The sequence below is a fragment of the Anarhichas minor genome, unplaced genomic scaffold (assembly GCF_050575085.1).
Source record: "Anarhichas minor isolate MPS153535 unplaced genomic scaffold, ASM5057508v1 ptg000095l, whole genome shotgun sequence".
In the NCBI taxonomy this organism is placed as follows: Eukaryota; Metazoa; Chordata; class Actinopteri; order Perciformes; family Anarhichadidae; genus Anarhichas; species Anarhichas minor.
In genome coordinates this window covers 415,001-437,355 of record NW_027466541.1, presented here as the reverse complement: position 1 = coordinate 437,355, position 22,355 = coordinate 415,001, and the positions used below count along the sequence as shown (strand labels likewise).

At 43.1% G+C, this 22,355-nt stretch overlaps 2 protein-coding genes across 7 annotated transcripts in view; one reads left to right on the top strand and one right to left on the bottom strand.

Moving 5' to 3' along the window:
• Nucleotides 1–180: 180 nt before the first annotated feature.
• LOC142939206 (uncharacterized) lies at nucleotides 181–3,590 on the bottom strand. Of its 6 annotated transcripts, none has more exons than XM_076082431.1 (3): nucleotides 3,467–3,590; nucleotides 2,710–2,802; nucleotides 181–1,229 (listed from the first exon to the last, which is right to left on the bottom strand). In XM_076082431.1, the coding sequence occupies exons 2-3, from the start codon at nucleotides 2,778–2,780 to the stop codon at nucleotides 584–586; spliced, it is 717 nt and encodes a 238-aa protein (XP_075938546.1). In that variant the 5' UTR covers nucleotides 2,781–2,802; nucleotides 3,467–3,590; the 3' UTR covers nucleotides 181–583. The 6 variants fall into 6 exon arrangements, 5 of the variants coding, with proteins under 5 accessions (XP_075938546.1, XP_075938549.1, XP_075938547.1 ...); XM_076082434.1 differs by having other exon boundaries at nucleotides 181–1,106; XM_076082432.1 differs by lacking the exon at nucleotides 3,467–3,590 and adding an exon at nucleotides 3,224–3,419.
• Nucleotides 3,591–4,367: 777 nt separating this feature from the next.
• The window catches only part of slc71a2b (solute carrier family 71 member 2b), a 19,170-nt gene continuing 1,182 nt past the window's right edge, over nucleotides 4,368–22,355 (top strand). The window contains exons 1-12 of the mRNA XM_076082413.1: nucleotides 4,368–4,838; nucleotides 6,528–6,617; nucleotides 11,562–11,624; nucleotides 13,876–14,003; nucleotides 17,018–17,132; nucleotides 17,681–17,896; nucleotides 18,694–18,807; nucleotides 18,925–18,996; nucleotides 19,713–19,825; nucleotides 19,919–20,016; nucleotides 20,196–20,338; nucleotides 20,434–22,355. The exon at nucleotides 20,434–22,355 is cut by the window's right edge and continues 1,182 nt beyond it. Coding sequence (XP_075938528.1) covers nucleotides 4,776–4,838; nucleotides 6,528–6,617; nucleotides 11,562–11,624; nucleotides 13,876–14,003; nucleotides 17,018–17,132; nucleotides 17,681–17,896; nucleotides 18,694–18,807; nucleotides 18,925–18,996; nucleotides 19,713–19,825; nucleotides 19,919–20,016; nucleotides 20,196–20,338; nucleotides 20,434–20,655 — 1,437 coding nt within the window. The 5' untranslated portion in view covers nucleotides 4,368–4,775 and the 3' untranslated portion in view covers nucleotides 20,656–22,355. The remainder of the gene's footprint in view (nucleotides 4,839–6,527; nucleotides 6,618–11,561; nucleotides 11,625–13,875; nucleotides 14,004–17,017; nucleotides 17,133–17,680; nucleotides 17,897–18,693; nucleotides 18,808–18,924; nucleotides 18,997–19,712; nucleotides 19,826–19,918; nucleotides 20,017–20,195; nucleotides 20,339–20,433) is intronic.

The window sequence follows — 22,355 nt, the reverse complement described above, 5'->3', positions numbered from 1 at the left end:
AGGATATGTGTGATAATTACTTTTCCCAATAGAGAGATAGTCTTATTTAAACTGGTGGGATTACTGCGTTACCAAATGTCCGTTATCCGCCTCATATTTAATACTTTTAATGCTAATTCATAACCCTTTAATCCCTAATGTGCAGGTACCCAAAACAATTATACAACTATTCCCAACCTCTGAATTCTTCTTCATGTTTTATTGTTGCACTATGTTCTTCTTAGTTCACTCCTACAGGGTCCAGAATCCTCCTCAGACCCAGAAGGACATTTAAAAAAACATAATTTAAACGTGAGAGTTATTAATCACAGGGAGCTTTTCTCAGGTCTCACATTTTATCTGCACAAACACAAGACATTAAATCCACATCATGAAACGATAAGAAACGAGTCAGGAGCTTCTCCAACGTGTACTGTACTGACAGAGACAAACAACAACAACAACAACAACAACAACAACAACAACAACAGCAACATGAATTAAAGGAACAGTGTGCAGCAGAGACTTGGAGAAGAAGAGACCTGTGGTTCATGGTGCTGTTAGATTGCTGCTACACAGCAGAGCTTCAGGCGTCTCCTCTCCATCAGACGTCCGCAGAGGACACGAGGACGTCTTCTGTGTATTTTGTCTCATTGTTCTCAGTTTGTGCTGCAGCTCGTGGATGACTCCGGTCAATCGGGAAGTCTTCAGATTCAACCGTCTGCTGGTCTGTCTCTGTTTTCAGCTTCTTACGGCAGGTGACCAGTTTCCTCCCCATCGTCTGAACCGCGACATTTCGCGCCATTTGAGTATCGGGAGCTTCTCCGACACCCGCGTGTTCAGCGGAGGCCGGTATGTCGACACGCGACTTCTCTCCGACGCGGTCGCCTTCCCGCTCGGTCGTCTCGTGCCGCCGGTCGTCGTTAGCGGCACCGCTCACCTCCGTAGACGTGGAGGGGTCGCTAACGGCCACGCCGCAGTACGGATGGTCCAGGTACACCGGGTCACTTACCCCGCTGAGGATCCTCTCCTCCTGGGTCGTGCACGTCCTGTTGGCGCCATGGCGGGAGAAGGTGAAAACGGTCGGGACGGCGGTCGCGTTCAGCCGCCTCCTCCTCCCCGGGGCGCTGTGGAAACACTCGGTGGTGAAATGTAGAGCACATAAGCGCGAGTCGGCCGACGGCTCCCAGTTCTTGCGCTTTACGCTGGTGACCCACAGACGCAGCCTCGCCTCGTGGTGGTGTGGAAACCTGTAGAGCTGAATGTGTTGGTTAAGTGGTGCAAACACCTTTAGGTAGAACATTTAATACCTGAGAGGATCCTTCAGACCCGAACAGCCAATAAAGACGTTATAAAGTATTACAGCAAGTATTTGATTGATTTGTTTCTTCTCTCACTTCTATGGAGATGTTGATGTTTATGTTTATGTTGATGTTTATGGACGTTACATGCAGCTTATTAGTCACAGAGACGTGATGAAGGCGTCACATTCTATGTTTACCAAGTTTATATATTGCATGTACTTTTTGCATGTTCATAATGTATTTATATGAATCTCCCTCACGATGGTTTACATTGTTCTTGTTCCTGGTTGGACGTCTGAGGATCTGTAAGTTCTGTAAAATGATAAACAAAGTTTGAAAAACTAACTAAACTAAAACTAATCTCAGTTTAGTTAAACGAAGGAGAGGAACTATATGAACACAAGTGGAGGACGAAGGTAAAGGTGAGAAACCTTCTCACAGTTCAGCTGGTGTACTTTGTGTCATGGTGTCAGGTTGGTAGTATTAGTTGATGCCCACTTAGAGGTTCTCAGACTTGTTATGTCGCCCCCCCCCCCCTGGAACATAATGACATAACTTTAACGTTTCTTTCAGTAATTTTGGACGAGCAACTAAAAAACCGCAACTTCCACTTTAACTGCATTAAACCTTTTATGATTCAAATGAAGCTTCAAATGTCGTTGTCACCCTCAAACAAGTGAGGAACACATGCACCCTCCCTAGTGTGTGCTGGGAGCAGTTAGGGGTTCAGTGCCTTGCTCAGGGACACTTGGGCACAGGACACGTACAAGGATTGAACCGCCGGCCTCAGTCAGTGGACGACCCTCTCTGCCCACGAGCCCAATGTAGTCACGGTGCTGTTAGATTGATGCTCGCTCGTAGAAAGATCAGGTTTAGTATCGTTGAGGGTTTAATGACTTCAGAGCAGGTGAGATGATTTTGGGGAGCAGCTGCTCCAATCACACAACAGCACGGATCAATAATCAATAACTAGTAGAGAACATGATCAGAGATCTTTCCTTTTGTCCTTTGTGCTGATCTGAACCGTGAGTTTTATGAAGCGTTGCTCTTCTTCTGACTCAGATTAAAAAGTCGTTTTTTAGCATAAACAATACTTTAGAGGTTTTAATGAACACACTAGAAACAGCTTCCGTGTTGTTTAAACGCTCGTTGATGATGATTATTTTTATCTCTTCTTCTTCGTGGTTTCCATGTTGTTTTCACAAAGTCTGAAGAAAAACTTCCCAAATCAAACAATGTGAACGTGGATGTGCTCGTGAACGCATCATTATACACAAAAACAAAGCTGTAAGTGTGTTTAGTTCATTCAAAGCTGATGTTTCAAACGTAAACGTTCACTTCTTTAACTGTGTGATTCAGCTAGCTAGCGTTAGCTTAAATAAAGTAGAAACTAATAAATATCTTATGAACATTTGTTGTCACATACCGGAACAGAGGAACTTTGGATCCACTGCGGTCGCTTCTCATCACACAGTTGAAGGCGACACAAGACGGCATTTTACTTATTGTCAACTTCTTTCTGTAAAGATTAAAAAAAGGTGATTTTAGTTTTTGTGTATTTTTCTTTACTGCCTCAAAAATACCACGTTTCTCTTCTGTGACATCATGTGAACACACATTTAAAATGTTAAAACTCTGAAGAATGATCGAATGTTTGTGTGTTGTTGTAATACTCATATCGGCCACAAGAGGCAGTACAACCACAAACACGTGTTTTAAATAAAGAAGTAGAAGTACACAAAGTACTTTATTGTGTGTTAGCAAGATATGTACATTAAAACAAGTATACTTTAACTACATGAAGCTGATAGTACTTGTGTACTTTTACTGATACTTTGACAACATGAAGCTGATAGTACTTGTGTACTTTTAATGATACTTTGACAACATGAAGCTGATAGTACTGGAGTATTTTTACATGGCAGTATTTGTACTTTCACCTCAGTAACTGAGTACTTCTTCCATCACTGGATCATCCACATTGTTTGGCTTGTTGTTAATACTAAAACATGAGAGTACACATGTACTCATGTACTGTGATACTTTGTCTGATTGATGAAGAGAAAAGTATACCAAACTTTGAGGTATAATCTAACGTTACGTAGTAACCTTCCCGGTATCCCGTTACATCGTAATTGTATCGGTAGTTTATGACTTTAAGTTGAGTTATTATTGTTATTTACCTCAGTGACAATGAAGCAATGAAACGGTCAGCGCGCGTGCTCTCTGGGCCCCAAGGATGCGGAAGATCCGGGTACTTCTTCTTCTTCTTCGTCTTTTAATACTACTCTCGCCACCTAATGTACCGGAGTGGGATTACGTAATAAATATATGAATTAATTAATGAATAAATTAATAACTAACAAACTAAATTGACTCAATAAAGAAGTTATATTCCGGATATTAAACCTGTTTCGTTCAAATGTTCAAGAATTTTCATATTTTTATTCTACATTTTGTTCTATTCTCTGTTTATGTTTCTTGACCTTTGCAGTGCTTTGTTGAACTTTTATTTTCTCTCACTGTGTTTGTTGTATCCACCAAATCCTTCGTGTTCACTCTAATTAAAAACCGTCAACTGTTCCGCGCTTCTAAAAAGCTTTTATTTTGTGATCATTCTAACCGGAAGTGTGCTCTCTACCAGGCCTACCGGTTGCCTTGACGCTGGTGATTGTTTGCATTGAAGCAAAAATAAACTCCCTCTTGCTAAATAGTGATCCAGCAGAATGTTGACCGCTCGGTTTGCTGCCGTGTCTTCCTGCCAAATACTGAGATTCTCTGTCTTCTCAGTTTTTTCTTATTTTCTTACAGCAGAATCATTTAACAACATTTGGATTTTGTTTAAATTAATTTAACGTTACCGTCTGCTTCATGCGTGGCTAATAAAAAACAACAACTGCATTGTAGTGTGCCCGGTGGCCCAGCAGGGGGCGCGCTCTACTCAATAAATGTCTATAAAGGGGCGTTACGTATAAACTGACCCAGTGAGCCAGTTTCATTTCATTTTATTTTTATTTGATGTACTAAACTGTATATAAGTACTAGACATCTTGAGCTACACTCCAGACCAGTTGGTGGTGGTAATGCACCAATTCATTGTTTGCCAACCGCCAATAAACCTCAAAGAAGAAGTGTTTTGGTTAGAGGAAAAGGCGTTCGTTTTTTGTACCAGAGCCGGTACACCCGTAAGGGCGGTGTTTAAACGCGTTTAAAGAGTGTCAGACGAACGGTTTACCGGGGAACGTCGGTAAATAAAACATGGTGACAAACTGTTACATTACAATCAGAGCGGAGGAATGTTGTATTTTGTGGGGGGGGGGTAAAAAGCCGACGAGCTGCTTTAGTTACTGCCGTTATAAAAGTCCATGATAGCGATAGACACGTAAGCTAACGCTAAGCTAGCTATAATTCGCCCTGGAAGAGACGGAGAACCCTCCGGAGGATGCCGAGACACGGGGACTGGATGTGAAGATCGTTACGGAAAGATGTGAGATGAACCGGGAGAAAACCACCGCCATCGAGGAGGCCAACGACATCATGTTGGGCCGGAGCCCGGTGAGAGGAGCGCTTAGCATCGGCTGGTTAGCAACAGCTAACCTAGCTAACAGCTAACATGAAGCTAATCAGTTGACAGCAGTTGGAATGTGCTGTCATGGCTGTTAGCTAGCTGTAAATGAAGTGCTACTAGCTAGCTAAACAGTAGTTTACACTACTGTTTAGTGTAATGTGTATGTGTATATGTATGTATGTATGTGTATATGTATATATATATATATATATATATATATATATATATATATATATAATTTTTTTCAGGTGAACGTTAATAACTAGTTAGCTAACTCTACTTAAGCTAGCTAACTAGTTATTCTAGCTAAGCTAGCAGCTGTTTACTTAAGGTGAACGTTAACAACGAGTTAGTTAGCTGTTTAACGGGTCAGAACACCAGAGAAATTAAGTTCAGATGTGAACTGAAACCAGTTTGTTCTCAGTGTTTGTTGACAAAGTAAACAACATGACTGAACAGTGTTTGATGTGTTTTTAAAGAGGATTTTTTTTTCTTCTGATAGATTCTCATGTAGTGGTTTCCTCCATAGCATGAATGTTAGCATTTAGCATTTAAAACGGGGCAGTTCTCTGTGTACCTCTACTGTGTTGTATGAGCTCATAAAGTGAGACACATGGGTCAGTGAACGCATCATGTGAATGTCAGTAAGTTAAATTACTTTCTCAGGACTATTTGTTGTGAGATTCAGCTCCTCGGGTTGCTGCTCACATGACATTCATAGTTTGTAATCTGGCATTTATTTGATTAATCAACTTTTTAAATGTCTTGTTTTGTCCTACCAGCAGAATTAATCATATTTCCTTATAATTGCTCTCATTGTTTTTACGCATCTGCTCGCTTTGTGCTGTATTGATTGATTAAACTGTATTGTGTCATCATTGTGAAGTACAGTGTTTGCTGTAGCATCGTATTGATTATAACCAGCCCACAGAGATAACTCACATTTACATTGAGATGGAAACAGAAATGTTGATTAATGTGCTCTGTCCCTGATAAAAACATAAACATAGTGAATAAAGTTACAGAGAAAAGCATCAGCGATCAGATTGTTTGTGTGAAACTTGTTCCAGTGGTTGCAGCTCTGAAATAGAGCCGCTTAGTTTCTTTTTGACTTCACACACGTGACAGATTTCAGTTTGGTCTGCAGAGATCAATGCAAACACGTAGATTACTTTACTTTCTACTTTCTACTGAAACAGACTAACTGCTGATGTCAGCATGTCCTGATGTTACCTGTGATGTCACACAGCTGTCTGAGGAGTTATTTGGGAGATTGTTTTTTAAGTCGAGGTTTATTCTGTAGTTCAGATGTGACTCTAACAAACACGACAACGCTGAAATTTCAGCTGATTGTTTAGTGTAACTTCTTGTCGTTTTGGACAGAAACGTCTCCATTAACCTGCTTAGACAGAAATACCAGATTCAACTTTGAACTGTTTAAAAGTTTAACCTGAAAATCAATCATCACTGCAGGTTTAGCTTCTGTAGCTTTTTAAATGTCTTATCCAGTATATTAAATGAAGAACTACAAGAGAAACCTTCTGGATGAACTGAAAGAGAAGAACCGTTGGAGATCTTTGTGAGCGGTCCGGTTGGAGGTATCAGAGGATGGAGGACTCAACAGGAAGTGGACTCATCCCTCAGATGAATACTTAATGTTCTTCTTCTCTCTGCAGCAACGAGGCCGAGCCACAGTGACTCACGCCGTGGTGGTGATCTTCCTGGAGTTCTTCGCCTGGGGGCTGCTGACCACGCCCATGCTGACCGTGAGTACACACACAGACACACACACACACACACACACACACGGCTTCATGAAGTAGAAGGTCCTCCAGTCAGCTGGTCACATGTCTCTCTGTGAACACATGTGTTGACTGTCCTTTTCATATTTCATACAAACAATCCCTTCTTCTTGTATTCAAGGTTAAGTACTCAATGAAAGGTTTAGCTTTGTGTCTGTAGCCACTTTCAGACAAATACAACAAAAGACCAAGTAAGTTTACAACAAGTAGAAGATTAATATGTTATGAATTCACAGGAGAGTAAAAAAGACTGAAGCTGTCCTCGAGCAAAGACTTTAGTCGACTAATCGATGAGTTCATTTAATCATTCAGCATGAAAGAGAGCTTCAAAAACCACCAAATAGATGTTCCTGGACTGAGAGCAAACCAACCGAACTAATGGACCAACAGACGTCTCAGAGGTCACACTGATGATTGTCTCGTAGTTTATCTGAACTCATCTGTTTCTAATGTTAACATATTCAACCAGCTCTCTGTGGAAACCTCTAACAGACCAGATGAAGTCCAGTTTGAGGAGCAGATCCACTAAAACCACCTCACAGTTTATTATAGTCTGAGACAGGAAAGCACAAACTGGTGAAGTTTAAGAGACGATCGTTTTATTCCTGAATAAAGTTTACTTTCTACCTTTTACACACGTTTGATGTCACATGAGACACGAACATAGAAAATCGATACAGCATAGTATCGCGATATTTTGTGTGGCGATATTGTATCGATACACGGACGCCAAGTATCGATCTTTTATTATATAAACTATTTTAAAGAAAAGAAAAAAAAAATTGCTAGAAAAATCAAATCAATTGCTTTTTCAGTCCACTAGATGGTGCTGACTTGTTTTCTGGTGAGGTCAGCAAAGGTCCCGGGTGAGTGTGATTGGTAGGAAGTTGGTCAAAACAAAGATAGACATCTGGCCTCACAACGGGGTTAAATCTGCCAACAGCAGCCAGACTCATGGGGAGAGTGCAGCGCATAACTGTCTCTCTGCCCTCGACGTCCACGCATCGCAAGTTATACTGAGTTATATAACTCTTATATCCTACTTATATAAGTTATAGTTCATATACTGAGTCCACACGTTTGCATTCAGTTAAGTTGGACTATGTAGTAATACAAACAGTTCAGTTTGTCAGGTTCATGCAACATTTATCACATTGTTGGTCAGTCTGTCAGCTTGACAATCATATTCTGCTGCAATCAAAATGATTGAAGTGAGATGAACAGACTGAAAACTTTATCTTATTAGATAAAACATGTTGACACAGTTTTCCTTTGGGGACATCATTTGAAGTTGAAAAAAGTAATAAATCGCAATATAGGCCTATGTTATCGCAATACTCAGAATATCGCAGTATCGTGATAATATCGTATCGCGGGATCTCTGGTGATTCCCACCCCTAGCGTTAACGCGTGTCACCCGGTGACACGCCCGGTCTGGAACCCCTCTTCATTCAGTCACCGTCGGTCCCTCCTGTCTCTCTCACACACACACACACACGCACACACGTTACCGGATCGTGACAATATCAAAATACATATTTTCGTGTTTTTAAATGAACATATAAGCACGTGAGAACAAACTGCTCTTAACTCAACTCTGTATGAGCATAACTTCCTCGTGCAGGTTACTGCCACGATACAGACTACAGGTTCACGCTTTCACCAACACTCCCCTGGGTCCTAAGCCCCTCCATGTACAGCTTCTTATCACCCTCTATGTACCAACGTACATTTATAACAAATACCACACATATTACGGTAATCAGCGTTGCACATGTGTCTGACCTAAATACCAAGAAAAGCAAAAAATAAATGATTCATTTAAATGATTGTTTTAGATCGACAGACGGATCGGTGCGGCTGCAGCAGTAAAGCAGGCGCTGCACCGGACCGTCTTGGTGAAGAGGGAGCTGAGCCGGAAGGCAAAGCTCTCAATTTACCACTCGGTCTACGTTCCTACCCTCAGCTATGGTCACGAACTCTGGGTCGTGACCGAAAGGACAAGGTCGCGGCTACAAGCGGCCGAAATGAGCTTCCTCCGTAGGGTGGCCGGGCTCAGCCTTAGAGATAGGGTAAGGAGCTCGGTCATCAGGAGGGAGCTTGGAGTCGAGCCGCTACTCCTTCGCGTCGAAAGGAGTCAGCTGAGGTGGTTCGGGCATCTAATTAGGATGCCTCCTGGACGCCTCCCACTGGAGGTTTTCCAGGCACGTCCAACTGGGAAGAGACCCCGGGGAAGACCCAGAACACGCTGGAGGGATTACATCTCCCAGCTGGCCTGGGAACGCCTCGGGATCCCCCAGAATGAGCTGGAACATGTTGCCGGTGAGAGGGAGGTCTGGGTCAGCCTGCTGGGCTGCTGCCACCGCGACCCGACCCCGGATAAGAGGAGGATAATGGATGGATGGATGGATGGATGGATTGTTTTAGAGTTTTTAAAATGTTTTTGTTTGTAATATGTATAATAAGCATCATTTAGTATCACTACTGAGAATCTAACAAACATAAAAACATGACGTAGATAGGTTTACAGTTTTCAAGAAGTATATTTAAATATCATCTCTTACACACATGAAGATAAAGTTGAAACACCGGCTGAATATCTATGATCAGAATCATTATAACTGTGTTATAACTGCTGCTGTGTAAAGGGAATACTGCTGCTAACAACAACCAGGGCCCCGTTCCTCGTACGTGGCTAACTGAGTTAGCCGGATACTTTTCAGGATAAGATGACGTAGATCAGGCTTTTCGGTTACACGAAGCAATTTTGGCAAAATCACCGTGGCAACACATCCATAAGCTTGAAGCTGCTCCAGCGCAGGCTAACTGAAGGTAGCTGGATAAGCTGCCACTCCCCCGGAAAACATGGCAGCTCCTGTCATATACGGTAGTCTAATGCGCTTGCGCATCTACCGGGGGTTATACGGGAGTTCCGGAAATGCATGTAAAGTGAGACACACGGTGATCCATTAAAACCAGCTGAGCAAACTAAGAAGCCTCTATTGCATTAATGTACAGCTCCCTTCCTCAGAGATCCACTGATGAAGGAGGATATTAGTTAGATTAGCGTTTTATAGGGAGAGAGTTCTTCCACATCGCCAAGATCCGTTATCACATCATGATGACTTCCTATACGAGCGCTATCCATTCTGCCCACAAGGAATCATTTATTTACAGACCTTCTGGAGCATACATTGAACACCACACGCTGCAGCCGAGCATTGACTCTCACACACTGGATGCAGCCTTGAGCTGTTCTGCGAGTGGTACATTGTTGTTCAGTGTCGGCGATGCGGAGAACATGGGGAAAGCCGCTGCATGCCGTGCTGTTGGTGAAGTTTATTTAGCGCTTAATAAACTTATGGATGTGTTCATTACATCACCACGGCACATATTGTACTGACTCAGCATTCTGAGTAATGTGTGTGTGTTAGTGTTTACTTGCTCTCATGTCCTCTTGATGGCTGCGTTGCATACATGAGGGTTAAAGCACTCATAATGATATGACAGTGTTATTAGTACACCAGCATATCATTACTGTAGAACATGATGAAGGTGGACTCATGATAAGAACAGAGAGAATCACACTATTTATCTTCACTGCTTCAGTTGATTGAATGTCTGATGATGAATAACACACACACACACACACTGATCCGCCCACACACAGATTCAAACTGCTAGTTCTATATGGTAATCTACACATACATGTATATACACATATATAGTACATGATACATGAGGGCATACAGTACATATATCCTCATATTAATGAGTATCAGTTAGATCCTCTTTGGGCTTGTTTTTATCTTATTCTGAAAGAGTTGAGATCATTATTGTCGCTATAGATCTCATTGGATGATGCATTCATGAAGCCTACTGCCAGCAGTCACATTTAAAGACATATCATCTGATTGATTGGGGTGATGAGGCATTAAAATGAGCCGATACATTTACAACACTTACGCATTTAACTTGTCTGTGATATTCTGCGTGCTTCTTGTCTAGCCCTCACAGCGGTGGAGGTGTTAGATTTTGCCGTGATTATGGTCTTGAATTCCTCATATGCGTTCATGATCATCTCATGATGATCATTTCATGATCATCATCGGGCGACTGTGGCTAAGTGGATAGCAGGGCCGTTCTTCAATCAGAGGGTCGGCGGTTCGATCCCCGGCTCTCTGCTAGTCGCATGTCGATGTGTCCTTGAGCAAGGCACTTAACCCCAAAACTGCTCCCGTAGCTGTGCCTATACGGTGTAGAAATGTGATAGAATCTGAATTGTAAGTCGCTTTGGATAAAAGCGTCTGCTAAATGACTGTAATGTAATGTAATCTCCTGCTTGTCAGCGGAGTAAAAAGAGGCTCTTTCTTTGACTTTATTTAACATTGTACTGTTAGAAAATCATGGTTTCGGTGATCGACGCTTCCCCCTTTTGAAGTAGGACCGGCACGCGCAATTATCCTGATCCTGATCGTCTGGTTCCAATTAACGAGACTGTTTGAGAGGATCAGCCTTGGAGAAACCCAGATAGCCTGACATCAATCATCTCGTTAATTTAAGCTGCTAACAGGACATTTGATCGACTTAGTTGAACCACATACGAGGAACTGGGCCCCGATGTGTTTAAAGTGTTTACAAACCAAATGTTATTGACCTTTTGTTCATATAGCAGTACTTTCAAAATAAAAGTGTGCAATACATTACTTTTGAATTCATTATTGAACTTTGCGCATAACAATGAGATTAATTGCGATTAAACATTGTAATCGTTGCCCAGCACTAATTTATTTATATATATATATATATATATATATATATATATATATATATATATATATATATATATATATATATATATTTCATTGATGTATTTTTAGATGTACTGAGCTGTGTTTGTGGTTTCAGGTCCTCCATGAGACGTTTCCTCAGCACACGTTCCTGATGAACGGCCTGGTTCACGGTGTGAAGGTCAGACGTCTGTCACTCATCACACATTAAATACAACAGTCGTATCACAGCACATATCACCAGGAGAGTAGAGTTACTAACCAGTGGTGCTGAGATGTAAAGATCATTACTAGCATGTGTTGGCTGTAGAGACGTGAATACAGTGTTTCTGCTACGTGGAGCCTCTACCAGGTCCACCACAGAGTCCAACATTTAGATATAAAGTGGAGAACCAGAGCTGCTGTCAGGCATTAGCAGAGATACACCTCCTGATCCTGATACCAGAGCTCTCTGTGTCCCACTTCTCACATCTGTAAACCTCACTGTCTCATCGGTCACGTCATGAACAACGTCAGTAACCAAGCAGTTTGATGAGACGGTTTTACAGATGTTTTTCACTGCTGTGTCCCTACTGATGAGGTCATCTGAGTCACGAGAACCAATACTTGGGGACCAAGTAGATCCTAAAAATCTGAATATGACAGTACTTGTTTTTCTGCAGTACAGCAGGTACTGCAGGTTAGCTGTTAGCAAGAGGAGAGCTAGTTAACGTTAGCTGTTAGCAGGAGGAGAGCTAGTTAACGTTAGCTGTTGGCTGTTAGCAGGAGGAGAGCTAGTTAACGTTAGCTGTTGGCAGGAGGAGAGCTAGTTAACGTTAGCTGTTGGCTGTTAGCAGGAGGAGAGCTAGTTAACGTTAGCTGTTAGCAGGAGGAGAGCTAGTTAACGTTAGCTGTTGGCTGTTAGCAGGAGGAGAGCTAGTTAACGTTAGCTGTTAGCAGGAGGAGAGCTAGTTAACGTTAGCTGTTGGCAGGAGGAGAGCTAGTTAACGTTAGCTGTTAGCAGGAGGAGAGCTAGTTAACGTTAGCTGTTAGCAGGAGGAGAGCTAGTTAACATTAGCTGTTGGCAGGAGGAGAGCTAGTTAACATTAGCTGTTGGCAGGAGGAGAGCTAGTTAACGTTAGCTGTTGGAAGGAGGAGAGCTAGTTAACGTTAGCAGGAGGAGAGCCAGTTAACGTTAGCTGTTAGCAGGAGGAGAGCTAGTTAACGTTAGCTGTTGGCAGGAGGAGAGCTAGTTAACGTTAGCTGTTAGCAGGAGGAGAGCTAGTTAACGTTAGCAGGAGGAGAGCTAGTTAACGTTAGCTGTTGGCAGGAGGAGAGCCAGTTAACGTTAGCTGTTGGCAGGAGGAGAGCTAGTTAACGTTAGCTGTCGGCAGGAGGAGAGCTAGTTAACGTTAGCTGTCGGCAGGAGGAGAGCTAGTTAACGTTAGCTGTCGGCAGGAGGAGAGCCAGTTAACGTGAGCTGTCGGCAGGAGGAGAGCCAGTTAACGTTAGCTGTTGGCAGGAGGAGAGCCAGTTAACGTTAGCTGTTGGCAGGAGGAGAGCTAGTTAACGTTAGCTGTTGGCAGGAGGAGAGCTAGTTAACGTTAGCTGTTAGCAGGAGGAGAGCTAGTTAACGTTAGCTGTCGGCAGGAGGAGAGCCAGTTAACATTAGCTGTCGGCAGGAGGAGAGCCAGTTAACGTTAGCTGTCGGCAGGAGGAGAGCTAGTTAACATTAGCTGTCGGCAGGAGGAGAGCCAGTTAACGTTAGCTGTCGGCAGGAGGAGAGCTAGTTAACATTAGCTGTCGGCAGGAGGAGAGCCAGTTAACGTTAGCTGTCGGCAGGAGGAGAGCCAGTTAACGTTAGCTGTTGGCAGGAGGAGAGCCAGTTAACGTTAGCTGTTAGCAGCTGGTGGGCAGCACAGTCCTGCTGGACTAAATGAAGAGCTAACGCTAACAGAGGTTTCATTGGGTTCCATAATGAGCCGTTCAAGCTCTGCTCAGTAAAATGAGTATTGAGTGGATGTAAATGATGAGTTCACATGTAACATTAGTTTGTTTGGAGAGAAACTTGAGGCGGCTCATTCGTGATTAATACATTTAGCACCAACCAGAATGCAAACTATAAAAAAGAAAGAAAGGTATGTTGAAGTCCAGGATTTATTGTGTTCTTTTAGTTTTTTATCACTGCTATGACGACTACATTTTCTGGTGTCATGACGTCTCGGATTAGCCGGTGGCTCAGGTGGTTCAGGTGGTCCTGGTGGTTCAGGTGGTCCATTTGAGGATTATTTGTTGGGACTTTTGCTGAAAATGATGAAAATAGTTTTGAATATTTTTCTTTTGATGAATAAGTTGTTACAGCTCTTCAGGATAAAATCAACTCATGACTATTTTGACTCTTAAATGTTTACATTTTCTCACATTTTTTGTGTGCGTTTGTCTTCCTGTTTCAGGGCTTCCTGTCGTTTCTGTCGGCTCCTCTGATTGGTGCTCTGTCGGACATCTGGGGCAGGAAGTCGTTCCTCCTGATGACGGTGTTCTTCACCTGCGCCCCGATCCCCTTCATGAGGATCAGCCCCTGGTGAGAACATCGCCCACACTGACACCTTCTATTGTTTTATATCCAGTGTGTCTATGGTTCCGCCCACACTGGCCTTCTATTGTTTTAAAACCAGTGTGTCTATGGCTCCGCCCACACTGACGCCTATTGTTTTAAATCACATAACCTTCACTACGTTTACGTCCAGAGACCACGCAGCGTTTCAGACCTTTAAAACGGAGACGTTTGAAAACGAGGCAGTAGATCACTACATTCACTTCCTGTCATGACGTGTCCTTTCCTGATTCGTCGAGCTCCGATCATGTGACAGTTTCTCCAAAGAAAAACAAACGACATGAGCCTCGACTATCCGGTTTACTCACCATAAATAACAGGTGTTGCTGATGTTGTTGTCTCAACATTAAGGTCAAATACTTGTTTTGCATTAAAACGTTTTATTCTTCGGAGGTTCTTTACGTTTCTTTTCCTTCAAATAACCTGTTTCAGAAGAAGTCTTCACGTCTCTAGTTTGTCTCAGAGATATTCAGATTAACATCCTTTAAAGTGGAGAATGAAACGCTCTGAGGACGGCTGGTGTTAATAAAACTAAGATGTTGTTGGTCTCAAAGTTCACAATCATGTGATTTTAGATGTTTGTTCTTTGTAGTGTGGATTTGAGGCCTGCAGTGACTTTGAGTCTGATAAAGAGCTGCAACCGTCACATTAATGACAACAATGTTATATGTTTGAGAAAGGTCCAGATGTTTCCAGATGTTTGATAGAATGAAGTGATCCATAGTGAAGCAGCGGTCAGTAGCAGCTCTGTTCTGTTCTCTGAGAGTTTGAACGGTCACATGAACATGTGAGCGTCTGAGGATCAACGTGTTCTCTGTTCAAGACTTCACTCTTTCATACATTCAAACACACATGTGTATGTGTGTGTGTGTATATATACAGGTGCTGGTCATATAATTAGAATATCATCAAAAAGTTGATTTATTTCACTAATTCCATTCAAAAAGTGAAACTTGTCTATTATATTCATTCATTACACACAGACTGATATATTTCAAATGTTTATTTCTTTTAATTTTGATGATTATAACTGACAACTAAGGAAAATCCCAAATTCAGTATCTCAGAAAATTAGAATATATATATATATATATACAGTTGTGTGAAAAAGTGTTTGCCCCCTTCCCGATTTCTTATTTTTTTGCATGTTTGTCACACTTAAATGTTTCAGATCATCAAACAAATTTAAATATTAGACAAAGATAACACAAGTAAACACAAAATGCAGTTTTTAAATGAAGGTTTTTATTATTAAGGGGGAAAAAAATCCAAACCTACATGGCCCTGTGTGAAAAAGTGATTGCCCCCCCCCTGTTAAAACATAAATTAACTGTGGTTTATCACATCTTTGGAAAGCTGAGTTCAATTTCTCTAGCCACACCCAGGCCTGATTACTGCCACACCTGTTCTCAATCAAGAAATCACTTAAATAGGACCTGCCTGACAAAGTGAGGTAGACCAAAAGATCCTCAAAAGCTAGACATCATGCTGCGATCCAAAGAAATTCAGGAACAAATGAGAAACAAAGTAATTGAGATCTATCAGTCTGGAAAAGGTTACAAAGCCATTTCTAAAGCTTTGGGACTCCAGCGAACCACAGTGAGAGCCATTATCCACAAATGGCGAAAACATGGAACAGTGGTGAACCTTCCCAGGAGTGGCCGGCCGACCACAATTACCCCAAGAGCGCAGCGACGGCTCATCCAAGAGGTCACAAAAGACCCCAGAACAACTTCCAAAGAACTGCAGGCCTCACTTGCCTCAATTAAGGTCAGTGTTCATGACTCCACCATAAGAAAGAGACTGGGCAAAAATGGCCTGCATGGCAGAGTTCCAAGACGAAAACCACTGCTGAGCAAAAAGAACATAAAGGCTCGTCTCAGTTTTGCCAGAAAACATCTTGATGATCCCCAAGACTTTTGGGAAAATACTCTGTGGACTGACGAGACAAAAGTTGAACTTTTTGGAAGGTGTATGTCTCATTACATCTGGCGTAAAAGTAACACGGCATTTCAGAAAAGGAACATACCAACAGTAAAATATGGTGGTGGTAGTGTGATGGTCTGGGGCTGTTTTGCTGCTTCAGGACCTGGAAGACTTGCTGTGGTAAATGGAACCATGAATTCTGCTGTCTACCAGAAAATCCTGAAGGAGAATGTCCGGCCATCTGTTCGTGACATCAAGCTGAAGCGCACTTGGGTTCTGCAGCAGGACAATGATCCAAAACACACCAGCAAGTCCACCTCTGAATGGCTTAAGAAAAACAAAATGAAGACTTTGGAGTGGCCTAGTCAAAGTCCCGACCTGAATCCGATTGAGATGCTGTGGCATGACCTTAAAAAGGCGGTTCATGCTCGAAAACCCTCCAATGTGGCTGAATTACAACAATTCTGCAAAGATGAGTGGGCCAGAATTCCTCTACAGCGCTGTAAAAGACTCATTGCCAGTTATCGCAAACGCTTGATTGCAGTTGTTGCTGCTAAGGGTGGCCCAACCAGTTATTAGGTTTAGGGGGCAATCACTTTTTCACACAGGGCCATGTAGGTTTGGATTTTTTTTCCTCCTTAATAATAAAAACCTTCATTTAAAAACTGCATTTTGTGTTTACTTGTGTTATCTTTGTCTAATATTTAAATTTGTTTGATGATCTGAAACATTTAAGTGTGACAAACATGCAAAAAAATAAGAAATCGGGAAGGGGGCAAACACTTTTTCACACAACTGTGTGTGTGTGTGTGTATATGTATGTGTATGTGTATATATATATATATATATATATATATATATATATATATATATATATATATATATATAAAAAAAATTAAATTTAAAAAATGCGTCGGACTCTGTTCTCACGGAACGTGAACATCATCAACACATCACATGATTTGCTCTCAACATGATCCCTTCACCATAAGAACTCACATCATGATGTTTATAGATGAACCACGTCACGTTCTCTGCTTCCTGTCTGTGTGCAGGTGGTACTTCGCTCTGATCTCCATCTCGGGGATCTTCGCCGTGACCTTCTCGGTGATCTTCGCCTACGTGGCCGACATCACGGAGGAGCATGAGAGGAGCACGGCCTACGGCCTGGTAACTACACGCCCACGCCCCCCCCCCCCCCCCCGCAGCCTGTCGGTCGCTCCACAGGAGGTCACAGATCAGAGCGCTCTGGTCTGTTCTCACTGTGAGACTCTGTGGGTGGATAATGGAGCTCTGCAGAGCTGCTCCGTGGTGTTTCCTGTCGTTATGTTACATCATCGTCTCAAAGTGTGGATGCTGATGATAACGTGATGGTTCTGAGGAGGACATCAGAGATAGTTCCTGAGAGATGAATCTAATTACAGAGTGTAATGTGATCAGTTGTTCCACTGCAGCAGTAATAAACTGTCAACGGGAAGAAACACATTTTTACTTTTAATCTGAATATTACATATTCCTCCAGCTCTGTAGTTTGATTATTCTTTACCTACAATGACCCGAACACAGCGTCACATAACATGAACTGTTTAAAACATTATTTAAATTTAATAAATAAAAATCTAAACACAAACAAACAGAGCTTCATTGTGAGGAGTTCACACTGAACCAAACATTAAAGTCCTGGTGTTTAAATCTTTCGTCTCCCCCCCCACCACCAGGTCTCAGCGACCTTTGCAGCCAGCCTGGTGACGAGTCCGGCCATCGGTGCTTACCTGTCGGCTCAGTACGGCGACAGCCTGGTGGTCCTGGTGGCCACGGTGATCGCGGTGGCCGACATCGCCTTCGTGTTCTTCGTGGTTCCCGAGTCTCTGCCGGACAAGATGAGGACGTCCTGGGGCTTCCCCATCTCCTGGGAGCAGGCCGACCCGTTCAGCGTGAGTTCAGAGGTCACACAGCAGCTCGGAGGAAACGACACGCTCGGGCTCATCATGTAGCTTTACACCAATAACACTTAATATCAGGCAGCTCAACACACAGTTACATATATATAGAATATGAATTACAGCAGAGAGTAGCTCTGACCCAGAGCTCTCTGGGATGAACTTCAGGAAAGAATCTCTTCGGGGGTCAGAGGATTTAGGTCTGTTTTCCAGAAATGCGTTAAGAGGTTGTGGTCTTTAAACGCAACATTCAACGTTGGCTCCTCCTCCCCGTCTCACAGACAGGGACATGTTGATAGAGGTGGACGCTCAGAAACACAGCGAGGAGTCTTCTTCATTGTGCCTTTAAATGTAGTGTTGAAACCACAGACTGTGTGGAAGAAGTGAATGTCGTCATGGTGACGTCACTCCTTGGTTTGTGGACGTTTTGAAGCGACCATATCTGGACTGAGGAGGAGTGACGTAGAGACGCTGTTTACGTCTCTGGTAGAGGCCTGTCAATCACCGTGTAGCCCCGCCCTAAAGCATCCCCTGCTTTATGGTCTGTTTGACTCTAAATGGACCATAATGTACTAAATGAACATCATGCTGTATTGAAGAAGACTTGAAACTAGAGATTGAGACCATAAACTCATGTTTACAATGTTTCATTCAGTAGTGTACTGGTTTGAGGTGGGAGAATAAACATCATGATTTAGTCAAAGTATTCATAACGGTGTTGAATGGATCAGTGATGTTTTTGATCTCTTGCCTCGTCTTAATTACTTCCTGATTGATTGTTGTGTGTTCAGTCTCTGCGTCGTGTGGGGAAAGACACCACAGTGCTGCTGATCTGTGTCACCGTGTTCCTGTCCTACCTACCTGAGGCCGGACAGTACTCCAGCTTCTTCCTCTACCTGAGACAGGTCTCTCACACACACACACACACACACACACACACACACACACACACACACACACACACACACACACACACACACACACACGGACAGACGGAATCATGTTGTCGTCGTGTGTTGCAGGTGATTGAGTTTACTCCTGCAGCCATCGCTGCCTTCATCGCCATGGTGGGAATCCTCTCCATCATCGCTCAGGTACACAAACAACCAGCCGGCTGTTTCCAGTTCAACACAAACATACCTAATATACATCTCTCATTGTCAGAGCAGAACGCAGGAAGTGATTTGACAAAAAAACATGCAGTTTGAGTTCAGCTGGACTTTAAAGGGACAGCAGTGAGTTTAGTCTGGAAGTAGTACTTGTGTGTATATAGTACATTTCCATATACAGTGTAATGTAATCTAGATATGTCAGACACCGAAAAGAATTCTATTATATTTAGATGTGTTCTCCTCTTTACCTTCATGATGAGGAACTGAAGCTGTTAACTCTGATCTCCATATGAACATGGTTCTACCTGTAGAACACAGGAGCTGCTGCTCACTGCTCCTCCATCTCGTACTGCGTTTGTGTTGTTGAGACTTTAGTGTTTTAAAGTGTTCAGATCCAACAAAGTCACAACAACACTAACTAACTAACCGAGGCAGCAGTGTTCTGAGAGGTTAAATAGCTGTTTATATGAATGGAGTTCAAAGATGAAATGATGAATAGATTGTGTATGACTTGGTTCATCGTGTGTGTGTGTGTGTGTGTGTGTGTGTGTGTGTGTGTGTGTGTGTGTGTGTGTGTGTGTGTGTGTGTGTGTGTGTGTGTGTGTGTGTGTGTGTGTGTGTGTGTGTGTGTGTGTGTGTGTGTGTGTGTGTGTGTGTGTGTGTGTGTGTGTGTGTGTGTGTGTGTGTGTGTGTGTCAGACTCTGTTCCTCAGTGTCCTCATGAGGACCATAGGTAATAAGAACACGGTTCTTCTGGGTCTGGGCTTCCAGCTCTTCCAGCTGGCCTGGTACGGCTTCGGCTCTGAGCCCTGGTGAGTCCACCCTCATATAAATGATGTTATTATTATTATACATTCATTGTTAGTAACGGATCATAGTCTGACCTCAGTGTGTTTGTGTCTCAGGATGATGTGGGCAGCAGGAACAGTAGCAGCCATGTCCTCCATCACTTTCCCAGCAGTCTCTGCTCTGGTGTCACACTGTGCATCATCTGACCAGCAAGGTCTGTCTCTGTCTGTCTGTCTGTCACCTGTCTGTCTCTGTCTGTCTGTCTGTATGTCTCTCTGACTGTGAGAAGGAGAACAGGAATCATCTCTTTTGTGTTGTTCTGACAATTTTTCTGCAATAGTTTTTATTTTGAAGATTTCTGGTGTGTGTGTGTGTGTGTGTGTGTGTGTCCAGGTGTGGCCCAGGGGATGATCACAGGTATCAGAGGTCTCTGTAACGGTTTGGGTCCGGCTCTGTACGGCTTCATCTTCTTCCTCTTCAACGTGGAGCTGAACGACATGCAGCCGGTGGCAGGAAGACCCCCACAGAGAGCAGAGGTACACACACACGCACACACACACACACACACACACACAGAGACACACGCACAGGTGTTTTTCAAAATAAAAGTATAATCTCCGTCTCTCTGCAGAAGTCGATGATCCCCGGTCCTCCCTTCCTGTTCGGAGCGTGTGCCGTCCTATTCGCTCTCCTCGTCGCCGTCTTCATCCCCGATCAGCACCGATCGGCCGACGTCAAGACCTGCAAGACCGGCGCCTCCTCCTCCGCACACGCTCAGAGCGCCGGCCCTCTGGCCACGCCCACCAGTGACGCGGAGGACATCGAGCCGCTCCTGCAGGACAGCAGCTTGTGACTGGACAGCCGGCCAATCGCATCGCAGAGGCCGTGAGCACCGACTACTAGTCCCGCCCACCTTTCAGAATAAACCGGGGTTTTTTTTATTCAGCTTTTTATTTTTTTATTTCTTCAGACTGTTCAGATAAAAGATCGTTAGGCGGCAAACTCACTGACGAGCTTTCATCCATTCATACATTTACTGACTCGTGTCTATCGAACACATTAATATTAACATATTAAAGATCTGCTCCTACAAAGTAAAAGCGTTATGAATCAACAGCAGAACTGTCAGTAATACAACATATCCTACTCAGGTGTGTTTGGATGAATAATAACAATAAGAACTATTTAATAACGTCACGATGTTCAGCTCTTTAAATCACAATTATTTACTTTTTATAAACAATTCTACACGACGTTAGAATTCTAAATCGCATTCAGATGAAGATGCTCCACTGATATTATTATTATTATTATATATTAGTGTTATTTTACTGTTGGTGGCTGAAGGATTGTTTCAGATATCTCAGAACGTTTCAGTGTTTTTATGCAGAGAAATATTCACTTCAATGTTTAAAAAACAAAAAGAGGCTCAACTGACTAATGACATTTATTAAAGAACGTTTGATATAAAAATGTTCTCATTTAAACTCTTGAATCACTTTATTATAACTGAGGATTTTATTGTGAACGTAAATAAAATGTCATTCGTTACTCGATGAACATTTTAACCAGTTCAGGTCTTTAGCTCCTCGACCTGCAGATGAGTGACGGGGAAGTACTCTAGTGTCTGAAGTACTCTAGTGTCTGAAGTACTCTAGTGTCTGAAGTACTCTAGTGTCTGAAGTACTCTAGTGTCTGAAGCACTCTAGTGTCTGAAGTACTCTAGTGTCTGAAGTACTCTAGTGTCTGAAGCACTCTAGTGTCTGAAGCACTCTAGTGTCTGAAGCACTCTAGTGTCTGAAGCACTCTAGTGTCTGAAGCACTCTAGTGTCTGAAGCACTCTAGTGTCTGAAGCACTCCAGCGTCTGAAGTACAACGCACCATACAAAACATTCTGCTCACGTTTTTTCCAAAGCCGTCAGTCTGGTTGCCGTCTACACTCTCTGGAGTGAGTCTGCTCGGCTGTGACGTCGTCGTCGTCCTCCTGCCGCGTGTCGTTTCATATCGAGGCCGACGAAACAGAACCGTAGACGTGTTCAGGGAATGAAGTCTTTTAGGGGCGCTTGATACGAGCCGGGGGCACGATTTCATATTCTCTACTTCCTGTTGGAGGTGAGCGGTTCTTACAGTTAAACGTCTTCCTTGTTCCCTCTCGGCTGCACCAATGGTGGATAAAACAAGCGCCCCCCACAGAGGCCTTGAAGAAGGAAACGCTGCTCGAGACACGTTTCATGGATCTCAAACATTAAACCCACCGGATCAGTTTAAATCACAAGGACTGAATCCTGCTCACTGATTGGTCGGTTTTCCTCCATCACGTCCTCGGGGCTCATTTATCTCACGGATCATATTTCATATCAGATCTCTCGTCTCTTCTTCTGTTCACATACTTGAAGTCTGTCGGATTATTTTAAAGCTCTGGCATTAAAGAAAGTGCTCCTCCACTACCCCCCCTGCCTGCTGCTGCTCCAGTAGACTGAATCAAGCGCTCCTGAGTTGCTGGTGTAGTTTGTGACTCTGTTTGGAGAGTCTGAGCTTTTATTCACAACCAAA